Source organism: Camelus bactrianus, chromosome 1 (assembly GCF_048773025.1).
Source record: "Camelus bactrianus isolate YW-2024 breed Bactrian camel chromosome 1, ASM4877302v1, whole genome shotgun sequence".
Classification (NCBI taxonomy): domain Eukaryota; kingdom Metazoa; phylum Chordata; class Mammalia; order Artiodactyla; family Camelidae; genus Camelus; species Camelus bactrianus.
Window position 1 is genome coordinate 61587597 of NC_133539.1, and position 24179 is coordinate 61611775.

Genomic DNA, 24179 nt, shown 5'->3' on the forward strand with positions numbered 1-24179 from the left:
AGTTCACTCTCAATCTTTCCAAAGCAAATAAAAGGGTGAAGAGTATATCGTAGTTTTCCTAGTATAATAACAGGAACAGAACTCAGCCAAGCCAAGCAGTATGAACCCAAAGTCTCAAAGAAACACAGACTTCTGAAGAACAGATGGACAGTGTTCCTTCTCTTACAGATATGTCATTAGGGCACTGATGACATTAGACCTGGGAGATCTGGACCAGCCTCCTTTTGTGGGACAGTGGCTTTTTGAGTCTTCGGTACCATGCTGCAAAAGGAACCCCTGAAAATATGGTCATCAAGGAATTTTGAGAAGGTAAATTAGGATGCAAAAGCAAAGGAATTGATAGTACAGGTAAAACCCCAAATACATAAAACATTACATACACACGTATACCAGGTCAAAAACATAGAAAATGGAACATTAGGTAAAACCACTTTATCTTTATTTGGCTGATGACAAAAGCCAAAATAACTGAACAAATTAATAACACTCAGACAGGAAAACAATATACTGAACACCAATTGAGGAAAACGTCCTTGTGGACACCGGCACTGGCGATGGGGCCAACATTCACGCCAAGGGCAGCATTTCTTTCCAACACTCTTTTCAGGATCCTCAATACAAAACAATCCCAACCAATCAAGTCTCTGTTCAAAACAGTCAGTGCCTCCCTAAGAAGGGTGGGAAAGCCCACTTGAAACCTGAAAAAACACAACTGGAGTCATCCTAATGTTAAACCAAGCACTTTTGTTTTCTACCCCAATCTGAGTACTAACATTACGCTTTGGCAGACAGAATATCTTTCTCCTTTCTTTTAAAGAAAATTAACTTTTAATAGTATAATCCCAAGAACATATTTTACTGTGTGGAAAAATAAAAACTAGGGACCACTATTTATCCCATGACAACCTATTCTACAAGAGAAAACAAGAACAATCGTTGCATGACTTTGAAAAATATAACTTTAAAAATACTTACATTGGTAAGCTTAAAAAAAATACCATTAGATAAAAACATTGTTAAGGGAGCTTTTTTTTCCTATCTGTACTGGTTCAACTTCTGATGAAAGTGTGTGCTGGCAGAAAATGCAGAAGATATGGCTTTTAGGGAATTAAACAAAAGCTGCAAACTATAATTGATTTGGAAAGACTTCAGATAAAGGGTCTGAAACAAGATTAACAAAGCAATGAGCTCCAGAAACACAAAAGCTACCGACAAATAAGAAAGAGACTAAAAAGCACTGTGAAGAACCATTGCAGAGGGAATATCCAAAGACTGCCTGGACAGCTGTGTGGTCACAAGTGAGAAAAATGTACTTCAGATGCTGCCTAAGAAGTTATCAGTGATGAGAAAAGGTCAAAAGTTCTCTTGACTTCCCTCAAATTTTTTCCTCCATTCAAGATTTTCAACCTCCTCACACCCCCAACCTTCTTACCCAAGCCTCGGCAAAATAATGGCCTTTGGCTCTAGCTATCAGAAGCAGCTGCGGCAGTACAAATGATCCATTTCTATTCCTCTAAAATTTCAACCTCTATCCTTCAGTGTTACTGAGTCTAGTGTATGAAAAGAGCAAAGTCTCTGCCCAGCCCGTCTCAAGGTAACTGCTGAAACGGCACCTCCTCAGCACCAGCTACAGGGCTTCTGTCTCCACTCTCCTTCTGTCTTGCACACACAGGCTCCGAGGCCAACCAACTTTTAAGGCTCTCCCATTTCTGCCACATTTGGCCTATTCAGGCTGGCTGCTTCGTGTGTGGGACTCAGGGAAACAGCTAATTAATTTTAAAATTAGTATTAGAGGGCAATATTAACAATAATACTTAAAGATTTACAGATCACATACACAGTTGTGGAATTCGAACCTCGAACCTTATTTAATTAGGCACAAGTGATCAAATAATGCATTATCCCAACAGCTTTCTCCACAAACGCCCCCCATCCAGCACCTAGGGTCATATTTATCCCAAAGTATCTAGCATGCCACATCATAACATTTTTTGCTTTCAGTCAAAATTATATGAAGATAAACCAATGTTAGAAGACTAAGGCCACAGAGGCTCACCCAAAGGAGTGAGAGAGTTTTCCAAGAACATGTGCATATGCTGGCAGCAGCAGTCTCACAGAGCTTGTCAGCCCAGAGGTCATATTCCAAGGGCAGGACATGCCAAAAGCAGCCCATCACAGAGCAGAGGAGGAGGGCCAAACACCTGGGACCCAGACAGTATACATGAGAGGAGTGACTGCAGGGAGAAAAACCACATTCTGGGCACCTCCCTTTCCAAATACACTTGGAGAGCATGTGTTATTTGAGGGAGCAGGTAGTGTGACTTCAGTGGTGACTTCACTGCTTTTCTATCAACAGAAGTGGGCGGAATTCCCAGAGAGGGAAGACTGAAGTAGAAAAGTTAAAACATTTGATCACATGAAGCTGGGTAACATAGGAAAACGTTAACTTTAACTGTTCCCCAAATAGGATTCCAAGCCAAAACTTGTGTAAACCAGATTTGATAATAAAAATAGCACTTCAAGTGAAGAGTTAGAAATGAGTTTTCATAGGCCATCAGGACAACAAGAGGTTTCCCCCTCTTTGTCCCTCTGCTCTGCCTCTCTGGGTAATCTGAGTTTTAAGAATCTAGGTAGTCCCTGCTGTGCAGGCAGGCAGTGATTCTAGTCACTGACCCTCAGGCAGAACAGGTTTTACCAGAAAATGTTTAGGGAGGGGACTATGAGATGCTCACAGCCCTAGCAGAGGGGCAAGAAAAGATAAAATGTGGTTTTCTTAGCTGAAAACACTAAAACTCCACCCCCACAAGGGGTATTTATGAGTGATGGGGTGGGGCCTCGACATAAGCATTTTTTACCCTGAACCCAATGACAGGATTACTGATGGATGATGATCTCCTAGGTCACATACTGTAGGATGCTAGAGGTTTAAAAGGAGCTCATGCTCAACAGCAAGTGATAAACTTCAGCATTCTCTGATGTGAAATTTAAAATTTAAGTGGTAGCCTAACACAGGAGGTGGAACCAGGCAGAAGGACAGGGAGGGAACCTACCACACTCTTGTAGTGTGGGCCCTTGCTTGGTGGTTTGCTGAATGGGCAGTGGGCAGGAGTCCCTGCCAGCGGCAACTCCCAGAGGAAAAGAAACACCTCGTGGAGCACTGGCTCCAGTGAGGACACTCTTAAGACAGGAAAAGGTCAAGATAAAGCTTTAAAAAGGGATGTGTTTCCTTATGCTTTTGTGCCTATGTTCTTTGCAGATCTCTCTGAATATTCAATATGGCTATTAGTGACATGAATTAACAGATCATGTTCAAACTGCAGACATTTACAAAGTATCCTTTGTAAAAAAAAGCTAGGTAATAAGTATGAAAATAGGAGTAACAGGGCCAGGGACTCACTCCCAGGAGGAAAATTGATCTGAACTGACTTTGTATAGGATTGAGTACTGTCCCACTCCCCTCCTCAGTGAGAGTAAGCCTGAAAGTGTTCCTTCCTTTAGGAGGGTAGACTGCAAGAAAGATTGACAAGAGCTCCCAAATAACTGGGCAACAGAATTTTCTGAGATGAACATAGCAGAAGAAAAGCAGCTAATGCCACGTGGTCTGGTTCCAGCCCCATCAGTGTCTTCATGGACCCCATTGGGTTCAACAAGAAACTCCTCAGGGAGTAAGAAAAGTTAGGCTCAGATCTCCTTCCTCCCACAGCCACAATGACACATGTGCCAGTAGTACACTTAGGGGATCTGTGACTGTTACTCAGCTTAGTTTTTTTAAAAAAGGAAACCAAAGTTATGGTATCTCCCTCCAAATCACCCAGCAGCATGGCTCACTGCCTGAAGGACTTGGCAAGACAGTTTGCCTCAGAATGGAAGGCAAACCCTATAATGAATCAGGAAGAAAAGGCCTCTTGTTACTATACCACTTCCTTCTGCCCGCTCCTTGGGGGCAAAAAATTAGTTCTACTTACTACATTTGAAAGACTAATTTTTAAAAAATTAATAAAAATGACAATTTCCCTGTCAAGATCACATGAACATAAACAGTAAAGCGAAGTCCACGGGGAGGGTATATGAATGCAGAACAGGCTTCTAAGGTGCAGTCAGCCTCCTTCTTGGTGTGGTTGGGTGACGTCTCTTGGAGGATAGGCTGTCTGGTCCCCCCATCCTAGGTCCTTTTACCCCAGTTGTCTTTCCTTTGTAGCTGTCCTTAAGTTTAGTGTTGGGGTCACAATTTGGAATTCAACAGAGAGCTTCTGAAGGTGATGGGACAGAGAGAGGGGAGAGGAAAGGAGAGATGAAAAATTAGTCGTCTTCTTCATCCTCACTGATATCGTAGGCTGCAGCCTTGTGCCTGGAGAGGTCTGCTGGGGAGGAAAGCGGGGAAGTCTTGCCAGAGAAGGGCCACCGGAAAGAGGGAGAGGGGGAGCGTTCACGAGTGGGGCTGCTGCTGGGACTCTGCTTTGGACTGATGGCCTGCAGCATCCGGCCTTTCCCCTCTTTCAGCATATGTTTCTGGGGAGACCAAAAGGAAGAGTTAGAAGAAACCTATGGATCCTACTAAAGCACTAATGGAGGATCTGAGACTTCAAATTATCATGAGTGCCCTCTGCAATGTCAAAAGTGATCGAGTAAGCCAGATGAGGAACACAGCCACAGTTCTAAGCAACTGCCTCCCCAAAGTGGTCTATGTTATACTCTGTATCTAAGGGCTCCCGGAACCTGCTATCCACAGTCACCCAATTCTTGACTGCTATGTCAAAGGAATTCTTAAAAGGCTACTTGGTCTGTAGTCCAGGCTTCAGGCAAAAACAAAGGCATTAACTCAGTCAAAAGGGTACCTATCCTAGTTTTAGAGTTCTCTGAAAAGGAAATTCCATATTCTCTCTGAATAATCTATTCTGGTACCCGAACACCCTCACAATCAGATTGTTCCTGATATCCTAGGGCTCACTTGCTAACAGCTACACATATACCTTTTATTTGGCTTGAAAGGACTTGCTACTCTTCAGGGACAGAATTCCCACCTAACCCAGTGATCCTGCAGCAGCTGTTTGTAGTGGAGGCAGCTTCCTTTTTTCTGTTCTTTGTCCTTCCCTTTCCTTCTAAAACTACAATGTAGAAGCAAGCTAGGCAAGGCTACTCACTGATCTTGTCACCTGATTTAGAGGTTGATAGAGAGCTGACAAAATTATTTAGGAGACTGTATAACCTCTTTCTGTAAAGATTTTTAAAAACTTTCTGGAGATAGTTGAAATATAATTCTGCCCAATAAGGGGAACAGATGAGATAACTTCTTAATGTTGATGCCTCTTTCTGCTCAAGGATTCTATAATTCTTTCCACAGCATGAGATTTTCCAAGATTTTCCTGAAATTCCCTAAGTTGTCCAGCAGGAAAGAACATACCAGTGCTCCTTCTGGACCAAACATTTCCAGGAAACTTCCAATGAATTCTCGGGATTTCTCCTCCCACTTCTGAATGAGGTCAATGCTTTTTTCTTCCACCTTCTGAACAAATTCTTTTGACTTTTCCTCCACATCTTTCACTTTCTTCTTTACTTTGTCAACTCGCTCCTGCAAGTGGTATTTCTTCTCCTAGGTAAAGAAGTAACTGTTCTGAGAAATGATACTCACTCTGACCTTCCACACCAAGGGGAAGGAAAAGACTTAGTTTGGCATTCTTTTGACGTTCCTTTTAGTCTTGAGAATTTCACTTTGCTTTAATCTAGCCCACACTTCTCTAGCCTCATAACAGATATGTTCTAGATGGCCATCTTATACAAAAGTACAATAATTCTAAGATTGTAGAAGCCCAGGACTAAACTAAATATATAAGGTAAGCCCAGTAACAGACAGGCATATACCAAATGAAATCAGACTTTTTAAGACAAAACATAAACTTGGAAGATAACCATGCCCAACAAAACCCAAACCCAATTCCAAATGGAGATGTAAGGGGAGGAAAAAACAAGATCACTGCACAATATTGCCAAGAATAAGCCAACTATAACAGGTTGGAAGTAGAAATAGCAGGTCTTTTACTTAATTCATTTATTGTACTGGATTTCTTCCCTCCATCATTGGCTTATTCTGTGATTATAGAGGAGTTTTTTTGTTTTGTTTTGCTTTGCTTTCTGTTTTTTAACATTTGGAGGTTTGTTCATTTGCAAAACGAGGATGATACTCTTTGATCCTACCAGCTTCTCTAAAGATAAGGGGAAATGGTATAAACCCTCTGGAGGGGAGGGGGGAGACCAAAAGGGGAACCAAATGAAGAGTATTCTCATATTTCCAGATCATAAAAGGGAAAGGGAGTATGTTTAGAATTTTTGAACACCTGAAAATAGATAAAGGTTCTGCAATATGTGGTAAACAACAGCTAGGGTTTATCTGCGTAGATAAAACACATTTAGATGAAACCATTTCACCTATACATAATTCACAGAGCTGGGAGCAGGTGAGACAGCACGGTAAACTACTTGTGTCAAAGATACAATCAGCAGCTTTCTTCTTCTTTCTAAGTCAACTTTATTGAAGTATTATTTATATACAAAATGTATAGCAGTGTGTTTCTAAAGGGCAATATTAAGCCAAGATAAACTTGCTTTCAAAAATCAAAATTTAAAAGTTAGGTCCACGTGCTCTGAGAAACTGCATGCAAAATGTCGTGTGTTACTATTCACACAGGGAGAAGATCCATAGCTTTTATCAGATTTGTAAAGACCATCCAATTAAAAAAAGAGTTAAGAACCACTGTTTTAGATGTATTTGATACAAATACTGTACTACATAAGTTATTCATTCTTATTTATTTAATTGGCTGTGTGTCCTTACATCAGTGTGTTGATCCTGGACCATAAAGGCAGAAAGTGCCTCTCTTTATGAAATAGATACATCTATACTCTTTGTAAAGGGCTTGGCACAGTGTTATCTACGAAGAGGTATCCATTCTGCTTTTAGAGGTGATAATTACAGACTGAAAAGCAAGTTTAGCTTCGATGAAGTGAGAGGTAATATGTGTCCCATAGGGCCAAAGAACTCTGGGATGAAGTTGGAACTCACATTGATAAAGCTGACATTGAGCTCCTTGGCCGTGTAGCCCCTCTGTAGGTTCCGTCTGGCATATACATCGTAGTCACGGACAATTCGGGTGATGATGTCTGATGTGGAGATACCTTCTGTCCTCTGTGTTGGAGCAAACATGCCTAGCCCAAGAACACATACAAACACTGTGGCATTCGGGTAGCTCAAGCAGTAGGACTAGATGGAAACTGGCAGCAATATTACCTTTCTCAAAAAGCAGAATCTGCTATCACTAAGTGAGATCTGGAAATACTGACATGCAGAAGGAGAACTGAATCAAAATCTAGGGCTAAGGAAAGGAGAAGCCATATGGCTCTAATGTTAAGAAAAATATGGGGTTGGAGAAGGGTTTCTTAAAATTAAAAGAGGTAGATGTTTAAACTGAGAATTGATACATGGTGCTATGTTCACCTTAACCTCTTATCTAAAGTGTGACCTAAAAGTGGATGTTGAATTTCTCAGTATATAAATTTTCCTCTGTAAAGTAACAATGTGGTTGAATCTCTGTCACTGCCCCTAAGACTCCATAAAGTGAGGATGTACAACAACTTACTCACCTGCTTCTTTGATGTGCTTATAAACATCATCACTCCCAGCAGAAGAATAAGGGATGTCATCATGGGCTACAAAATCAATCTGAAAATAAGGAAACATTATTTAAAACCCAGGATAACTGCCCTTCAGAAAGAACCAGTAAATATTCTCAGGCCCAGAAGAAGGACTACAAGGCCAGGCCTCAAATAGACTTTTTCTCTTTCTCTCTCTTCGCTTTGCTCATAAACTCCACAAATCATTCACGAGCCACCCAACCTAATTGTTCATGGATCTTAAACATGACGCTAGCCAGTTTCTTTTTTAGCTATTCCTCCTGGTCTACTGGAAGTGCTACCTTCACCCTGTATACCAGTCACCATGCTGTGGTAAACAGGGCTGGACAATTTGCTGGTACGCTAGTTAGTGGGTGGGGCTGAGGAAAGAAGAAAGGAAATCTCCCCATCCTCCTAGGTCTACAAGGATTGGTCAAATACGGTTTCTAAAAATATGAGAAAGAGGTCACTTTGTTAACTGGTTCCTCTCTCAGTCCATGAGATGAGTGGGAATATAAAAATAGCAACAAGAGCCCTTCTACCAGAATAGATACATCTGTACTCCAGAGAAATGCAAAACCCAAAGCCATAAAAGACCTTTAGGTCTCAGATCTATCATTTTACTACTGTCAATACCTCTTGCCTGGGATCAATAATCTTTCTAAACCTCACTTATTTACTCCTTTCCTGAATAGGCCGTATGCCCTTTGCTAATACAATTGTTAACACCACCATACCAGCTCCCAGAAGCCACTGTAATGTGAAGTACACTCATTAGGACTATGTCTGGGATAACACCAGCTATGCTCAGCTAACATCTCGATTACCCATGAACAACCTGTCAGGGGTCTATAGGCAGCAAAGTGAAAATAAGACTCGTGGTTGAGGATATACTGCTAACACGGAGAAAAGGGAATCTGGAAGTTCCTCTAGCTAATTCTGCCTGGGCCTGCCTGGCTATGTTGCTCATCACCTTTTGTACCACTGGCTGCTAAATGCTGATGAGAAAAGCTGAAGAACTATAAAAGGTGTGTCCTAATCCCAAATAGTTATAACAAATACCCCTTAGCTTCAGGCCTACCCAATACTGCTTTTGAAGCCCTTTGGCTACCTTTTTCTTTCTTGCCTCATTGAACAATTCACCTTCAACATTCTAGACACTCTGCAGAGAACAGACAATATCCTTGCTGGTTCCTCAAACTTGTGGGCCTCCAACCTGATCTGATAAATTCTTCTCAGCATTTGCACCCACCTTTTGTAGGAAACCTGCTGATTTAATGTGGGAGAATAAAAAGGAGATAAGGGATTTTATATCAACTCACTGAGTGAAAGTGAGAAACCTCCCTGATTCCTGATCCCACATAATTTCTAGCCCCAAATCAAAGTCTTGAAACTAAATTTAAATCAATCAAAAGAAGTCTATGTTTATCTATCTTATTTCCTGGAATGTGAACTCCTTGAGAGCATGGCTGGGGCCATGTATATTCTAAAGAGACTGGTATGCTTTGAGGATGGACACACCTCTAGTGGGGGAGGGAAGGGGTGGAGTGGAATCACATAACTGAAGAGTTCAATTCTGGTCCTGCTAGAGTGCAACCTGGATTGGGTTATTTGGCCTCCCTGGCCCAGTTCCTATATGTAAAGTGGAAATAATAACTATCCAATGGGATTTTTGTGGGGAGTAAGGGAAATATAGTGGATGTAAAAGTGCTTGTAAACCATCAAACATGATAAAAAATGTCACAGATGACTATTATTAGTAGGAAAAATACTGTCATTTCTTGTACATGAAATTTACATAGAATTTAGAAGATAAGGCCAGTGGAAAAGGCCCAAGTACCAGAAGCTTTGAAAGTTGAGGGAATTCCAGAACAGGGAATGGGGGCATGTGCTCAGTTTCTTACCCGGTGTTCTGCCAGGAACTCTGGAGTCAGGGTCCAGGGGGCATTCCTCACCACCTCATCCACATAGCGGCAGTGCTGCACTGCATCATAGCGCTCGTTTTCATTCATCACTGTGAAGCCTTTGAAGTTGTGGGTTAGCTCATCACTGCAAACTGAGTTCACCACATCATAAAGTTGTGAGTTGAAGTCCCTTTTGCTTAACCACTCCTCAGTCATCAGCCTCTCCCATTTCCTAGGACTGTAACCCATCTCCCCACCTGGATGAGAGTCATCTCGATGCAGCTCAGTCTGAATAACAATGCTTTTCCTAATCCAAGATACGCCTTCAGGAGCAACACTCACTAAATAGTATGTTCACACTTTGGAGAAGGGAGGCTACACAGAGGACTAAGCTCTTTGCCTTTTAAATGAAATTGCTGTGCATTTCTGCATCAGTTAGAAGTTTTACAAAATGTTTTCTTATTATACTTGTGTAAGACTGGACTGGACCACATAACATTTGCTTAGCAGACAATTGATTCAAAATGATAAACTGAAATCTAAAGTAAATGCTGTTCTTAGGTAGGCAACAGGGGTCAGACTGCTGAAACCCAGCTAAAAACAGTGAGAGAAATCCTGGACATCTCAGGTCAATGAGCTTAGAACTTCTCTCTCCAGGCTGATACACTTCATGTTTCATATGCTTCACGTTTTAGGGAGGCTGTAATGTTTCCCTCATTTAAAAACAAAAATAAGAGCCAATATACTCAGGTTATAAAGATAGGAGAAAAAAGGCTACTATAATTTTTTTCTGGATGGCACCTAAAGTCACCAGATGTTTTCTTACCTCCCACAATGAGGTATGTATTAGGGAAAAGGTTCTTTGCTTGCATAAGAGCCCGGGCATGACCAGAATGAAATAAGTCAAATATTCCATCTGCATAAACTCTCACAGGCCGTTCACCTAAATCCAAAGGAAAGAATTTATCACAGAAATACACTGATTCAATACCTCATTTTTAACAAATGGAAATGGCACTGTATGACTGTTCCATCCCTGCATATCCCTCTTTTAAGGTGTTCTCTGGATATTCACCTTAATTTGGGGTGTTTTGGGGTTGTGAGGAATAACATCACAAACTTCCTTGACTCAAAGACGCTCTTGACATCATATCAACTAACTCTCTTTGTTAGCCTGGTTGTACCAAACTGCTCAGGTAATTGAATTTCACGATTGCTTTTTCCTCAAGTTATTTTAGAATTAAAAAGGAGAGTTATACAAGAGATATATCTTTTTTTTAAAAGAGATGTATCTTAAACTTAGAAATTCTCACCTTCAGTTTATGTTTAAATTTCAGTTATGTTTAAAAAGTGTAACTAAACTATATTCTGGCTTAGCTCTTTCATTTTCAAGCTGCCTTGCTTACTAATGACTATTGCTTTGCTTTGAAAGTAAATACTGATTCAGAAGGGTGAGACAGAAAAAGAGGGAAGGTAAGTACCAGTTACATACTTATTGCTTCTCAGTTCCAGATTCACTCTCAATACCTGCTCTGTGATAACAGATGAAATTTCTTCAAGCATTTCTCCTTGCTAGTGAGCATGATGTTACACTTTCTCAGTAAAGGGTGATATATCATGTATTTGAAAATCAAATAGAAATATTTTAGAACTTTGTATTAGAACTTTTCCTCCTCTCCTCTCCATTAGTGAGAATAATAGAGAACTGACTGTCAATTTATTTTTAATGGTAGTAGACTATGAAATAAAAGGCAAGAAATGATCTCCTGGGTACAAGACTAATTCCAAAGCCAAATAAACAAATTGAGAATGAAATTGATATAATGGTTCACCATGATTCAAATGATAATTCTAATGGAGTGCTAGTAACGTATTTCTACTACATGAATGAAGGAAGAGCTGTTTCACTGTAGCAGCAGAAAATAACAGTAGGAGTATCTACATCATTCTGAGAAAGAAGAGCCAGAGCTTCACTGGATGTACCATACTGAAGGGAGGGATAAGATGCATCTCCCTCCTGCCTTGAGGACAGTGAATCAAGGGGAGGAAACCGGTTCTCAGGAGGTTTATGGACTTCTCTTTTTCGATAGCTTTATCCATAAAACAGGTAGCTTTTAAACTGAGAAGTCTACACAGCTAATAGAAATACAAATTGGTACAACTTTTAAGAAAGGCAATAGACAATATCAAAAGACAAATGACAAATACTTATACCCTTTGGCCCAGCTATTCCAATTCTAAGAATATCTTACAGACACATTTGCAAATAAGTTTGTTATTCACTGCAGCATTGTTCACAGTAGCAAAAGTTTGGAAACAACCTAAATTTCAGTGGAAGACTGAATATGACATTATCCACCCACTAAAAGGGTGGGAAGATTTATACATTATTTGCTTAGATATCCACAAGAAATTGGTAATACTGGTTGCCTGTAAAAGGGGTCTTAGGGGTACTAGGGAGACAGTGGTAAGAGGAAGACACTTCACTTTGTATCCCTTTTGTACTTCATGAATGTTAGGCTATGGGAAAGTATTGGTTTTATAATACAGGAAATAAATTTTTAAAATAAGTACACCAATACAATGAAAAACTGAGAAATAATATGATAGATGTAAGAGTCAGAAAAGTTATAGCTCAAGCTTGCCAACCAGCCTCATTCCTCTGTGAACTTAATTGCTTAAGATTAAACCTCAGTTTCCTCATCTATAAAACAAAGCAAAACAAAACAAAATCTGAGTAGTATAATCTTTCTTCTACATCCTAGAAGTCATGACCCTGCAGTAACTAACATACTTCTATCCTTTCTAAACAAGTTCAGAGTGGCTATGATCCCACTTTATTTGATCCTAAAAGACAAAGGATGGAATACAAAACTTGAGAATATTGTGTTGTTTCTTTGCCATTAACATCTAACAAGGGCAAAGTGAGATAAAGGAGATTTAGCTCAGTAAACACATTTCTTGGATAGTGGCAACTGCATAGAGCACTGTTGATTGAGTGGCTATTTGGCGGGAGTTAATCATCCCATATTAGGGCAAGTCACCTCTGAACCCTTTCTTGGACTGACCCGAGATATGCCTCTTGCCCTCTTCCCCAGCCTTTCAACCTCTCAATTCTCTATGACTTAACCCCAAGTCTCTGGCAAACCCAGCCTGGTATATTAACAAAATGGCCAGAAGGGGCCACTGTTGAACTAAAAATCAGGGGGAAAAGCACAAGTTATCCATTCTTTTACCAAGTGGCTATTGGTCAGGATGACCTTACCCTGATTTACATCTGTTGTACCAGCATATTATCAAGAGCAACCTCTTTCACTCTCAAAATGATCTTGATTTGGATTATAAATTATAGCCCTTGCACTACTGCTAGATTAACTAGATGTTCTTCTTTAAGCAGAAGAGAACTGGGTTTCAATTTGTTAGCTCTTTTGATATATTCTCTCAAACAGCTGTCACTGAAACATTCTGTCTTTAACATATTTCCATTGCCCTTCAGACTCTGCCTTTTTCTTCCTTTCTCCAACAGAATATAGTGCTGATTTTTTTAATCTTCCAAAAGAGATGATCATCTCATCTCTCAAGCCCTATTTCTTTTAATTCTAAGTAGTGAGATAGTGAATTTTCTCCAAGATTACACAAACTGCCTTCTTGCACCCCCTTAGCCTCCCTAAGTGAAAACCTGGGGGCAGGGGAAGGGATGGTTTAAAATTCACTAACTACAGTATGTGTAGATTATTTATTGGTTTATTCCTTATCCAGCATTGGCAAAAAGACAGTCATTACTTGGTTATTTAACATAAAACTGAACAGATAGAATAAGATAAAGGAAAAACCAGAGGTAGAGGTCAAATTAGATTGGTAAACTTTAGAGGCCAATTTGTGACTATTTGTTCCACTTAAAATACAGTCAGTTTGCTGATGGCCTTCTATTACTTATAACTAATGTCTATCAAGAGTAGCACCACTCCAGGATGAAAAGAACACAAAGATGGAAAAACTTAGGTTGTAGCTTCAATTCTATCTCTAATTATTTGTTTTATTATAGAGGAAACTTCACTTCTTAGCTTCTATGGACTTTAATTTATTAATGTGTAAAATAAAGAGTTATAGTCTTTATAGTAGATAATCTCAAAAATGACTTACTTGTAAAATTCTGCTATTCTAAAATTTTTAAAATTAGATTTATTAGTTACTGCTTGTTAATTATAAGCTCAAAACTTGGGAACAGTACACACACATACATACATTTTTACCTACCACAATTGGTGTGTAGATTGATTAGCAACAATGTGGGTAATATAAGTAATGTATCAGATCTGAGTGAGTTACTGCATTCTGGGAATATGTGTCAACAGAGAGTATATGAAAAGTTCTTGCCCTCAACAGGCTCTACTATCATATCTGACTGTGACCCTTAACTTGTTGGTGCCATTTTGAAATTTCACCTGCCAACACTATGGCCTGGTTGTCATTTTACCCTGCTCCATTAGCCTGCCTATTACACAAGTAAGAGGAGCCAAACCCAAAAAATCACATCATGAATCAGAAGGGTTGTGATCAACATGAGCTATATCTAAACACTTTTACAAAAGAAAAGGATTTCTCTTGAATTCTGAGAACCCAAAAATCATACTCCATATAGTCAAGATACAGCCAAGGGATACTGGGATCCCTGGCCTGACACTGTCCAGCATTCATTTCTATTCATATTTCACTACTCCTAAGTCACAACAGAAAGGAAACATACTAACATAATTAAGAAGTAACCACAAATATCTTCTATATACTGGAAATGTATAGATTTGTGGATATAATGGCCTCTTATTTTTCAGTGTTTGCCTGGGTTTGAGTCTGGCCCTACATTTACAGAGTAAACACCACAGTAATCAAGAGAACTGAAAAAAGATTGGAAAAAAAAAAAAGAAGAATTTACAGAGGAGTAAGAACTGATGCTTATGGGACTTTATATTCATAACAAATGCTAATGGAGGTTTCTATTTACGATGATCCGTAAAACCAAAAAAGGAAGAGTATCTAGAATACACATTAACAATTTATATACCCAAAAATTGCTAATTAATGATGGCAACTAAGTATACAAATAGACCACAGGCTTTGAAAATAATAAAGCAAGTCTTTAAAAAAAAACCTGAAAAAATGATAACATTAATAAAGATAAAATTAAGTGATAAGCATCTCCTAACTTGGGCTATTTTTGTCCTCCATAAGTCAGCAGCATCATAGCTAGTGTGTACTGACTGATAGAAAGGAAAATTGGGGGGACAACTCTGAAGGCTATTAAAAACGTGACAGTCATTATCTGGACCTTTGTAAACAGGTAAGATTAAAACCCAGCTCAGACTAATATTGTATTGTCTCTGCTCCACTAAATCCCACAGCTATGACAAAATCCTGGGAAACAAGTATACAACAAGAAGAAATGAAATTCTATGGAGTACAGTTATCCTCCCAAATAGAAGAGCAAGGGAGATGGGAGGAACGCCTCCCCCAACTAGCCTTTATAGGTAAACTGAGGGAAGAATATAGAGAGTAGGTGTATATTTGAAAAATACAACTGAATCCTAAAGACAATAGTAAAACAACAAAATTAATTAGGTGTTTACTTACAAGGAGTTCCTCTGCTGGCTTCTTCCATAGTTACCCTGACATAGGGCTTACTAAAGTCTACTTCAATTTCATCAGAAAAAGGTGCTGGCTGCCGTAAGCCCTTAAGAAGAGGAAAGTGAAGGAAAAGAAAGTTAAATTCAATGGCATAAACTGAAATACTCAAAAAAATGGCAGCTTTAAAAAACAATCAGTTATTCAATATGCTCTGATTAAAACTCTTCCTAAAACTCATAACATGAAAAAGATTTTTTTAAAAATAAGCATTCCAGCATGACAAGTGAAAGTTGCAACCTTTTACCAAATGGACAAATCGTGGAATGAAAGATAAATGTCTTGCTGGTGATTTCAGAGTAAGACTAAGCAAGGTGGCTGGGGACCTAAGTATAGTCTCAACTAATGGGTCCAGAATGACGGGTCCTCTGCCACATGGCAGAACAGCCAACCCTGATCTGTGTGATGAAACTGCCAAGGCTCACAAGTGCCTTTTCACACCGCTTTAACTATGGGACTGGGAAGGTACACAGCTCTCATGTGCAATTCCCCCCTCAACCCCTACAGTGAGTTAATTTACCAGGACATCAGGTTATTTTGCATATTTTGAAGGAGATTAGTTCAGAGGTTATTACAGGGAGAAGGAAATGGACTTAGGAATTTTTCCTTTAATGCTGCAGTGGGAGTACAAAAGGTTACAGATAAAAGATTTTGTGAAGGAAGAATAGGTAGGACATGGTAAAGAGAAAATATTTGTCACTTGAGAAAGAGAGGAGTTTATAACTGAGGTTTAGAACTAAAGAAAATAAGACTGCAGTACCATCAGCAAGAATAGAGAAGTTTTTTAAAAAGGAGTTGAGATCAAAGAAAATGAGAACTGAGAGTCTTTGAATTTGGAGATTCAAATGACTACATATTCTAGAATACGTTAGTGAAAGTCAGAACAATAGTGCCTTTAAGAAAAATGGAAGACAAGGAAATAATTAGTAACAATCTTTCATTAGAGATACGTTGCCATAAAGGGAATGAGAAAAATAGGTACTTAGAGGGAACAGAAGAATCAAGTGGCAGTTCTGGTTTTTGGTTTTTGGTTTTTGGTTTTTTAAGTTGAGGAGATCTGTACATGTCCAAGACCAAGGAAAAGGAGCCAAAGAAATTGAAAATAACAGGGGGGGGGGGGGACCCATATAATTAAGGAAAGAAGAGTCTAGAAGAATGACAAAGAATGGCCTCAAAGGAAAGCAAGGCGGAAGGTGTTAGCCCTAGAAATAAAAAGGATGACATTTTCCTAGAAGCACAAGCATTTCTAAATGCTCTTAATTTTCTCAGTATAGTAAAGAAGAAAGTAAAGTTACCTATGAAGAACAGGGACCTTAGAATGAGACTGAAAGCTTGAAGAAAGTACAAAATATTAGGAGTAAATGTTGTGGGAAATGTATTTAAGCATTTGATTAAGCAAATGATTAATGGAACTATTGAGCACTATATACAGCCCAGATCAAGCTAGAAACTTTAATCATTAGAAGGCCAAGTTAATAGGTCCACGAAGAGAAAAAAAGGAATTAAAAGTAACTGAAAAATCTAGGGTTAGTCCCTGACGAATGGAAGAGAGGCAGAAGAGGGAAGTGAAGAGTTAAGAAGAAAGAGAGATCTAGACATTTCTCCAAAAAAGATATACTAATGGCCAAAAAACACATGAAAAGATGCTCAACAATGTTAGTCACTACAGAAATGCAAATCAAAACCACAATGAGATACTCCTTCACACACACTAGGATGGCTAAAACCAAAAAGACAGGCAGCAACAGTGATGGCAAGAAAGTGGAGAAATCGGAACCTCCACACACTGCTGCTATGAATGTAAACTGGTGCACAGCTCTGGAAAATATTTCTTCAAAATGTTAAACAAAGAATACCATATGACCCAGAAATTATAGTCCTCAATATATAACCAAGAGAAGTCAAAACATATGTTTAAAAAAAATCTTGTACATGAGTAATGTTCGTAACATTATTAACAATAGCTAAAAAGTGGAAATAATCAAAATGTCCAATAACTGGTGACTGGATAAACAAAGCAGCATGCCTCCACAGACTCACCTATAAAAAGGAAAGAAGTATTGATAAACGCTACCACCTGGATGAACCTTAAAAACACTGTGCTAAGTAAAAGAAGCCAGACACAAAGGCCACACAGTGTGTGATTATGCAAAATGTCCAGAATAGACAAATTCCTAGAGAGAGAAAGTAGACAGGTGGTTACCAGGATGTAGAGAGCGGGGAATGAGGGAATGATTGCTAATGGGTACAGGGTTTCTTTTTGTGGTGATAAAAATGTTCTGGAATTAGATAGCAGTGATGGTTGTACAACATTGTGAATTTACTAAAAACCACTGAATTGTACACTTTAAAATTATTAAAATGGTGAACTTAATGTTATGTGAATTTTATCTCAATTTTAAAAGATACATTAAGTATCCTATCTTTCATAACTCTGTTTCTTCAATCTTCCTTGTATACTGTGTATACTCCAAGGCAGAAGGCAAATGCAGCTGTCCTTCCTGGCTAGGATTTGTGCTGAATCAATTCCTCCTAAGTATAGAGAATGAAAACTAAGGTTCTTCAGCTGCAACAGATAAGCAAAATCTTTAACTCTCTAGGGTTGCCTCCAGTTAGAATGAGTAGTATTTTTTAAAAACACCCTATTATTCTCTTCCCAGTTAGAGAACAATGTCTTTAAAAGCTGAGATTTATAAAAGTAGGACTAAGTGATCCTACTAATGCTCTCCTAAAACAAACTTCATTTTAACCTCAAAGGAATCCTACATAATAATACTGCTTTCAGGTCTTTTGACTTTCTGTTAGCAAAGTATAAATGAAAGGGCAAGAGTCTGGAACTGGAAAAAACTTAGATCTAAATTCCAGCTCTATCACTTAATAGCAGTGAAATCACAGCAAGCTTCTAAAGCTTTCATTTCATCTTCTATAAAATGGAAGATAATCATACCTGCTCCACAAGGCTGCTGTGAGGATTAAATAAAAGAGCACATGGAAGGTAACTAGCACAATGTTTCACATATAGTAGGCACTCAACAAATCTGTATCAACATTATTTCATTTTCTCTTCCATTCTATGGAACATGTTTCATTATCCCAACAAAATTAACTAAATTGTATTAATCTAAGAAGTTAGCTTCTAAATGCTATATAAATTTTCTAAATCTATACAAATTATAACTAATATTATTATAACTAAAAATTAAAACTTATAATGATTATCATCCTCCAAATTATAAATGATCTTCTGAATGCAATACTACTTCCATAAAAACTTTTTCCTGATTATATTCACATATATTATTCCTCAGAATTCTAGCAAAAGAGAAGAGATTCTGGTGTCCTTACTCATAGGAAAGTAGCAATAACTCAAATAATATAATACTAGAACTTGATATTAGCTTCCCAGTATGTACTCTATTTCCAAAAATTCTTAAACATTTTTCAGCAAAAAGTTTCAGAATGTCACAGAGAAACATTTCCCATTTACCCAAATATTCTGCACAAATGGTAATATATCCTCCTAAGTGCCAAATTATTTCAATAATGCCTGGGAAAAGGCTACAGAGTCAAGAGGAATTCCACGTGGTATGGGAAAAAGGGATAACGAACAGAGCAGAAAGATTCGAACCCATGGGGATTTGGTTTTTTAAAAAAAGAAGAGAAAAACAGTAATTGTCCCTGACTCCTGCTGCCATTTCAATAGATGCAAACATTGAGCTCGTCTATCTATTATCTGGATTTTTCATAGACCTTCCAAGTTGTACTAAACTCTTCATCTTCCTCCTAAAATAGTTCTTCCTCCTGTATTTCTTATCTGAGTGAAAAACACCCCATCTACACAAACAACCTAAAACTGAAACCTAGGAGTCATCCTCAACACCTCTCATCCTCTGCATCCTGATAATTTCCAATAATTGTCTATTTTACTTCTTAGAAACTTAAAATTTATCTTGTCCTCCTGTATCTACTGTCTTAGTTTAATCCCTCATCACCTCCAACCCTGGATCATTACAGTAACCTCACAATTAGTCCTGTGGCTTCTGTCTATTCCTGTTTCAACCATCCTTTCCCAATTAGGACAACTTTCTAAACTGCATATCTGATCACATTACCTATAGGATAAAGTTCAAATTCCTTAGCACAGCATACAAAATCCTTCATGAACAGGCCCTTATTGCAGATTCTGATTCTGAACTTTAAGCTGCAGTAGAATTACTTGCAGTTTGCTAACATACTACTATTTCATACTTCTAGAACTACAAGTTCTGTCTCAACTCTATCTCATGTCCATTTCTTAAATTCCTATTTATCCTTCAAAATTCACCTCAGAAATAATCTCAAGGAAGCTTTTCCAAAACCACTGTCCCTACCCCTGAATCAAAGTTAATCTGTTGATCCTTAGATGGCCATTGTACCTCTAAATTCCTTCTATTTGGCCCTTTTCATACTGTATCTTAATTATTTCTCTCTTTTCCTTATTTGTCTGTGAGCTTCTTAAGGGTAAACCATCTTTTAATATCTGCATCTCGATGCACAGCAAATGACACACAGAGGTTCTCAATGTATGTAGTTTGAAATGAGATTATAAACTTTATTTTCATAAGCAGAACTTCAGCCAATTTTCTCCAGAGTTTAGGTACTTTGTGACTTATTCATACATATGATAAATATTAAGTCAGGCTGAACTTTGTAAAACTTTTTGTGATCCTTTTGATTTTACCTTTAGAAATATCTGTTTCAGTAAATTCTTTATACTTATAAACTAGCCATAAAATTATCCCTTAATTTTTCCTCTTTAACTCTTTTCTCTCCCTTATATCCATTCTATCCTGACCTACCAACTCAGCTACCAAATACTTAGTGATCCTTCCTATTCCTTTCCCTGCTTTCAAGGAAAGTATTTTTCTAAAGCTAGTAAGATCTGAGCTACAGAGCTCTACATTATGCTCACATCTCTCAAAAGTAAGGTATTGTTTATCTTTACATTCCTAGTAACTACTGCCATGCTGGTATATTGTAAGTATGTGATAAAATCTTGTTTGCTCAACTCAAATGTCACCTAATGAATGGATAAATAAAATGTGGCATGTGGTATACGATGGAATGTTATTTGTCAATAAAAAGAAATCAAGTTCTGAATATGCTACATTAATGAATCTTGAAAACATGCTCAGTGGAAGGAGCCAGCCACAAAAGATCACTTTTTGTATGATGCCATTTGTATGCAATATCCAGAATAGGCAAATCTATAGATACTGAAACTAGATTAGTGATTTCTAGAGGTTGGGGAGGTTAGGAGGAAATTATGAGTGGCTGCTAATGGGTACAGGGCTTCTTTTGCAGGTGATAAAAATATTGTACAATTGGTTGTGGTGATGATAGCAAAACTCTGTGAATGTATTAAAACCTATTGAATTGTACAGTTTAAATAGGTGGATTTATGATCTCAATAAGCTGTTATAAAAAAAGAAAAAATTGTGTTTGTTTTCGCTGCAAGAGTTGAAAAGAATTCAGAGATAGAAAGCACATGTGTACAGTGGAGATGACAAACAAGTTTGTTTAGCAGACACTCCTCATTAGAGTCAGTCTGGCCTGTTGGGTGAGTGAATCTTTGACTATTAGCCCATGTTAAATAGCCAGTGTGTACCAGAAAGGAATGTGAAATAGGCAGCAAGTCACTTAACTGATTTGTGACATGAATATATGAAGCAAAGTAATTTAAAGCATTGAGATCCCTCAGATTCTAAGGACCAAGAAATGTAAGACTTCTCAGAGCCCATTCCACTAAGGCTGGCCTTCTTTGCTGTTCCCCTGGCTATGATGATTGTCTGAGAGTATTACCTACTTGGTTATAACTTTTCCCTACTCCAAGTGAGATTGCTGAATTGGTACCCACCAATTCCTTCACTTGAATTCTCTTAAGAAGTATCCAGAAATTAACAATGCTGTTTTGTTGACTTCTGAGTCATTTTCTGAGTTTACTTGCTGTGATATAAAGAATAATGGCCCCCTAAGGATGTCTATGTCTTATCTTCTAGAACCTGTGACTATGTAACCTTACATGGCAAAGGGGGCTTTGCAAATGTGCTTAAAGGATTTTGAGCTAGGGAGATTACCCTGCATTAGCCAAGTTATGTCCAATGTAATCACGAGAGTCTTTACAAGTGAATGAAGGAGGCAGGAGAGCCAGAATGAGAAGGAGATATGATGACAGAAGCAGCAGTCAGAGTGCTGTGATTGCTGGCTGGCCCACGAGCAAAGCAATATGGGAAACCTTTAGAAGCTAGAAAATGCAAGGAAACAGTTTCTCCCCTAGAACCTCCAGACCTACCAAAACTTTGATTTTAGCCTTCTGAGACCCATTTCAGACTTCTGACCTCCAGAACTATAAGATAATATAGCTGTATTGTTTCAGGACACTAAATTTGTTAATTTGTTACAGTAGCAATAGGAAACTAACACACTTGCCTCCACCACCATCATCAATATCAGGCCTGGAGTATATCCCTCCTATTTGTGGAGTCCAGTTGCTTTTATTGCTTAAGATAGAGTATTGCTTTGGAATAACTGTTAATTGTGTCAGAGCAGAAATGTTTTTCCTTTTGGGCCACAAAGCTCCAGACCTAACCAGTGGAAACTGCAGTTCGATCAATGGCTAATGGTCAATTTTGGTATAGAAAATACAGAAACATAAAATTCTGTCACTGGCACTTTGAAACATGGATTTCATAATACTATATATCAATAATAACCCCAATTGCATACAAATATTCTTTGACATGTTTTTTAGGGGAAGCTTCAGGAAGGGTACCAACCTGAGACAAGATGAGCAGTATGGAATGGGATCTTTCACCAAAGGCTTGGAAGTAGTTAGGAAATACAAAGATAACATCCCAGAGATAAAAGAACATAAAGTGGGCAGTAATAGAAAACGGTTCTCATCTAAGATATAACCAGTAATAAAGTGAAGGAGTGATATGAGAGAAAAGACAGTAAAACACAGAAAATTAAACACCATGACATGATACCAAGATTAGATCACTGGAGCTCCGATTTCTCTATTTTATTTATTTGAATTTGATCTTTAGCCTAATACACATACAACCTCCAAATTTTCCTAACATTCTTTCTTCAGTTTCAATGTAAAGCTCTTGCAACTGAGCTGTAAGATATAATCTGGTAAGAAAGCATAAGATTTCCAACAACTGTTGGAAACTTATTATTCACACTTACTATTCATTCTTTCCATTACTAAAGAAGACTTGTAATGCTGATATCAGCAGTGTTGTATCAGTTTCTACCCTCCTCCTTCCAGGTTAAATGTTCAACAAAGAAATCTCTTCCTTACTTACAATTGCACAACGTGGCATTTTTAAAGGAATTCCATCCTCCTCTGTTGCTCCGTTGGGTCCAGGTGCCTCTTTCCTCCTCTTCCTCGTGTTGACCTTGGCTGAATTCTGTGCATCCATCTTCTTTTAACGGGTCCTAGACACTGAAAAGAAATTTTTTTCTCATTGGGGTGGGAAAAGCCTGTTAGCAGTATTTCAGAGGGGTTAATATGGATGCACTTAGCATCAATTCCATAGCACACATTTCACAAAGATAAACCAATTGCATCTGGCATAAACAACAGAGCTTCACAAAACCCAGGCTCTAGTAGAAACACTGAAATGCCTCTCTGTGGAACAATGGCCACTATTAGTCACCTGACCTTGGAAATTATTCCCCAGCCAATGCAGCTTGTATATTAACTGCTAATTTCATATCTTGACTGCATGCAAAAGACTGGAATAATATGGCCAAGAAAGTTAGTTACACAGACTTTCCCACTACCCTTAACATTATATCCCTAGGACACCTAGAGGTATGACAGATGCAAGGAAATATAAAAGATATGTCTTTGGTACAGATGGAGAAAAGAGCCTTTTTTTTTTTAGAGGATGGCCATCAGCAATTCCTGGTTTAACAAAGCATTGATTTCTTAACTCTAACTGCTCTGTAGATTTCAGACAAGACTCCTCCAGAGTTAAGAGTCATGAAAACTGTTTAGAAAGTGTACTGTATATTTTAAATATCCCTCCTCTTCCTTTTTCAATACTCATTTCCCCTTCCTCTTTCAGAGTCTTAGCACCTTAAGCTTGTTCAGAGTCCCCAGCTACTAAAACCCCATCCAGGGTTCCCCTTCCCTTTAAAAATAAAAATATTTATTATCATCTCATTTAGCAGAAAGCTTCTAGCAACTACCACAAAAAAGTTCTGAATATTTGATGTATCATGTTTAGATGCTGGCTTATGCTACCCCTCTAATACCCTGAAAGGATATCTGCATTTTTCTGGAGTAACATAATTTGCACAAATAAATTAACTTCTTGATAATGATGAAATTTTAGGCATCAGTCAGAAATTGGGGATAGAGGAATTTTAATGATCAACTGCCATCTCTGCCCAAGATATGGTACAGTGAAAGGGGGGAAAAAGACGCTCAGAGAAGAGGTGGAAAACAAAACAAAATACCAGACAGAATGAGGTCTTTCTACTCTGCCTACTGCCTCTAATAAGCCCTCCAGAATAAGATGTTCATCTAAACAATTGCAATTTTGTCTTACTTTCTTCCTTCCTGCTAAATTCCAACTGGCAATGTGACAAGATCTACAAGAAACCTGACCTAATTCTTAGAGACTGAAGGTGACACCTCATGAGTCATGGCTAAGTATTAGGCAGATATGAGAAAATGTCATAAGAGTCTAAACTGAAAGATGAACACCACCCAGAAACTTCCTTTCATCACATACACAAATTAAAATTCAAATGTCTTTTATTATAAATTAAAATAAAATGGAAAGAGAGTACTATATATTTAATTAGTGTTTCCAGTGATGATGCTCAGAGATTTTCTTCATTATTTTTCTTAATTATTCTTTCAAAATATTC

General features: G+C 38.2%; 1 protein-coding gene across 2 annotated transcripts in view; it reads right to left on the minus strand.

Moving 5' to 3' along the window:
• Window positions 1-417: 417 nt before the first annotated feature.
• Window positions 418-24179, minus strand: part of PCYT1A (phosphate cytidylyltransferase 1A, choline) — a 39398-nt gene continuing 15636 nt past the window's right edge. Inside the window, exons 2-9 of one of the 2 annotated variants that reach the window (XM_010959323.3) lie at window positions 22601-22740; window positions 15198-15297; window positions 10396-10512; window positions 9570-9721; window positions 7636-7714; window positions 7058-7200; window positions 5402-5590; window positions 418-4509 (exon numbers count right to left, since the gene is read on the minus strand). In XM_010959323.3, the coding sequence (XP_010957625.1) occupies window positions 4300-4509; window positions 5402-5590; window positions 7058-7200; window positions 7636-7714; window positions 9570-9721; window positions 10396-10512; window positions 15198-15297; window positions 22601-22717 (1107 nt within the window). In that variant the 5' untranslated portion in view covers window positions 22718-22740 and the 3' untranslated portion in view covers window positions 418-4299. The remainder of the gene's footprint in view (window positions 4510-5401; window positions 5591-7057; window positions 7201-7635; window positions 7715-9569; window positions 9722-10395; window positions 10513-15197; window positions 15298-22600; window positions 22741-24179) is intronic. The other variant, XM_045519849.2, reaches the window with a different exon arrangement.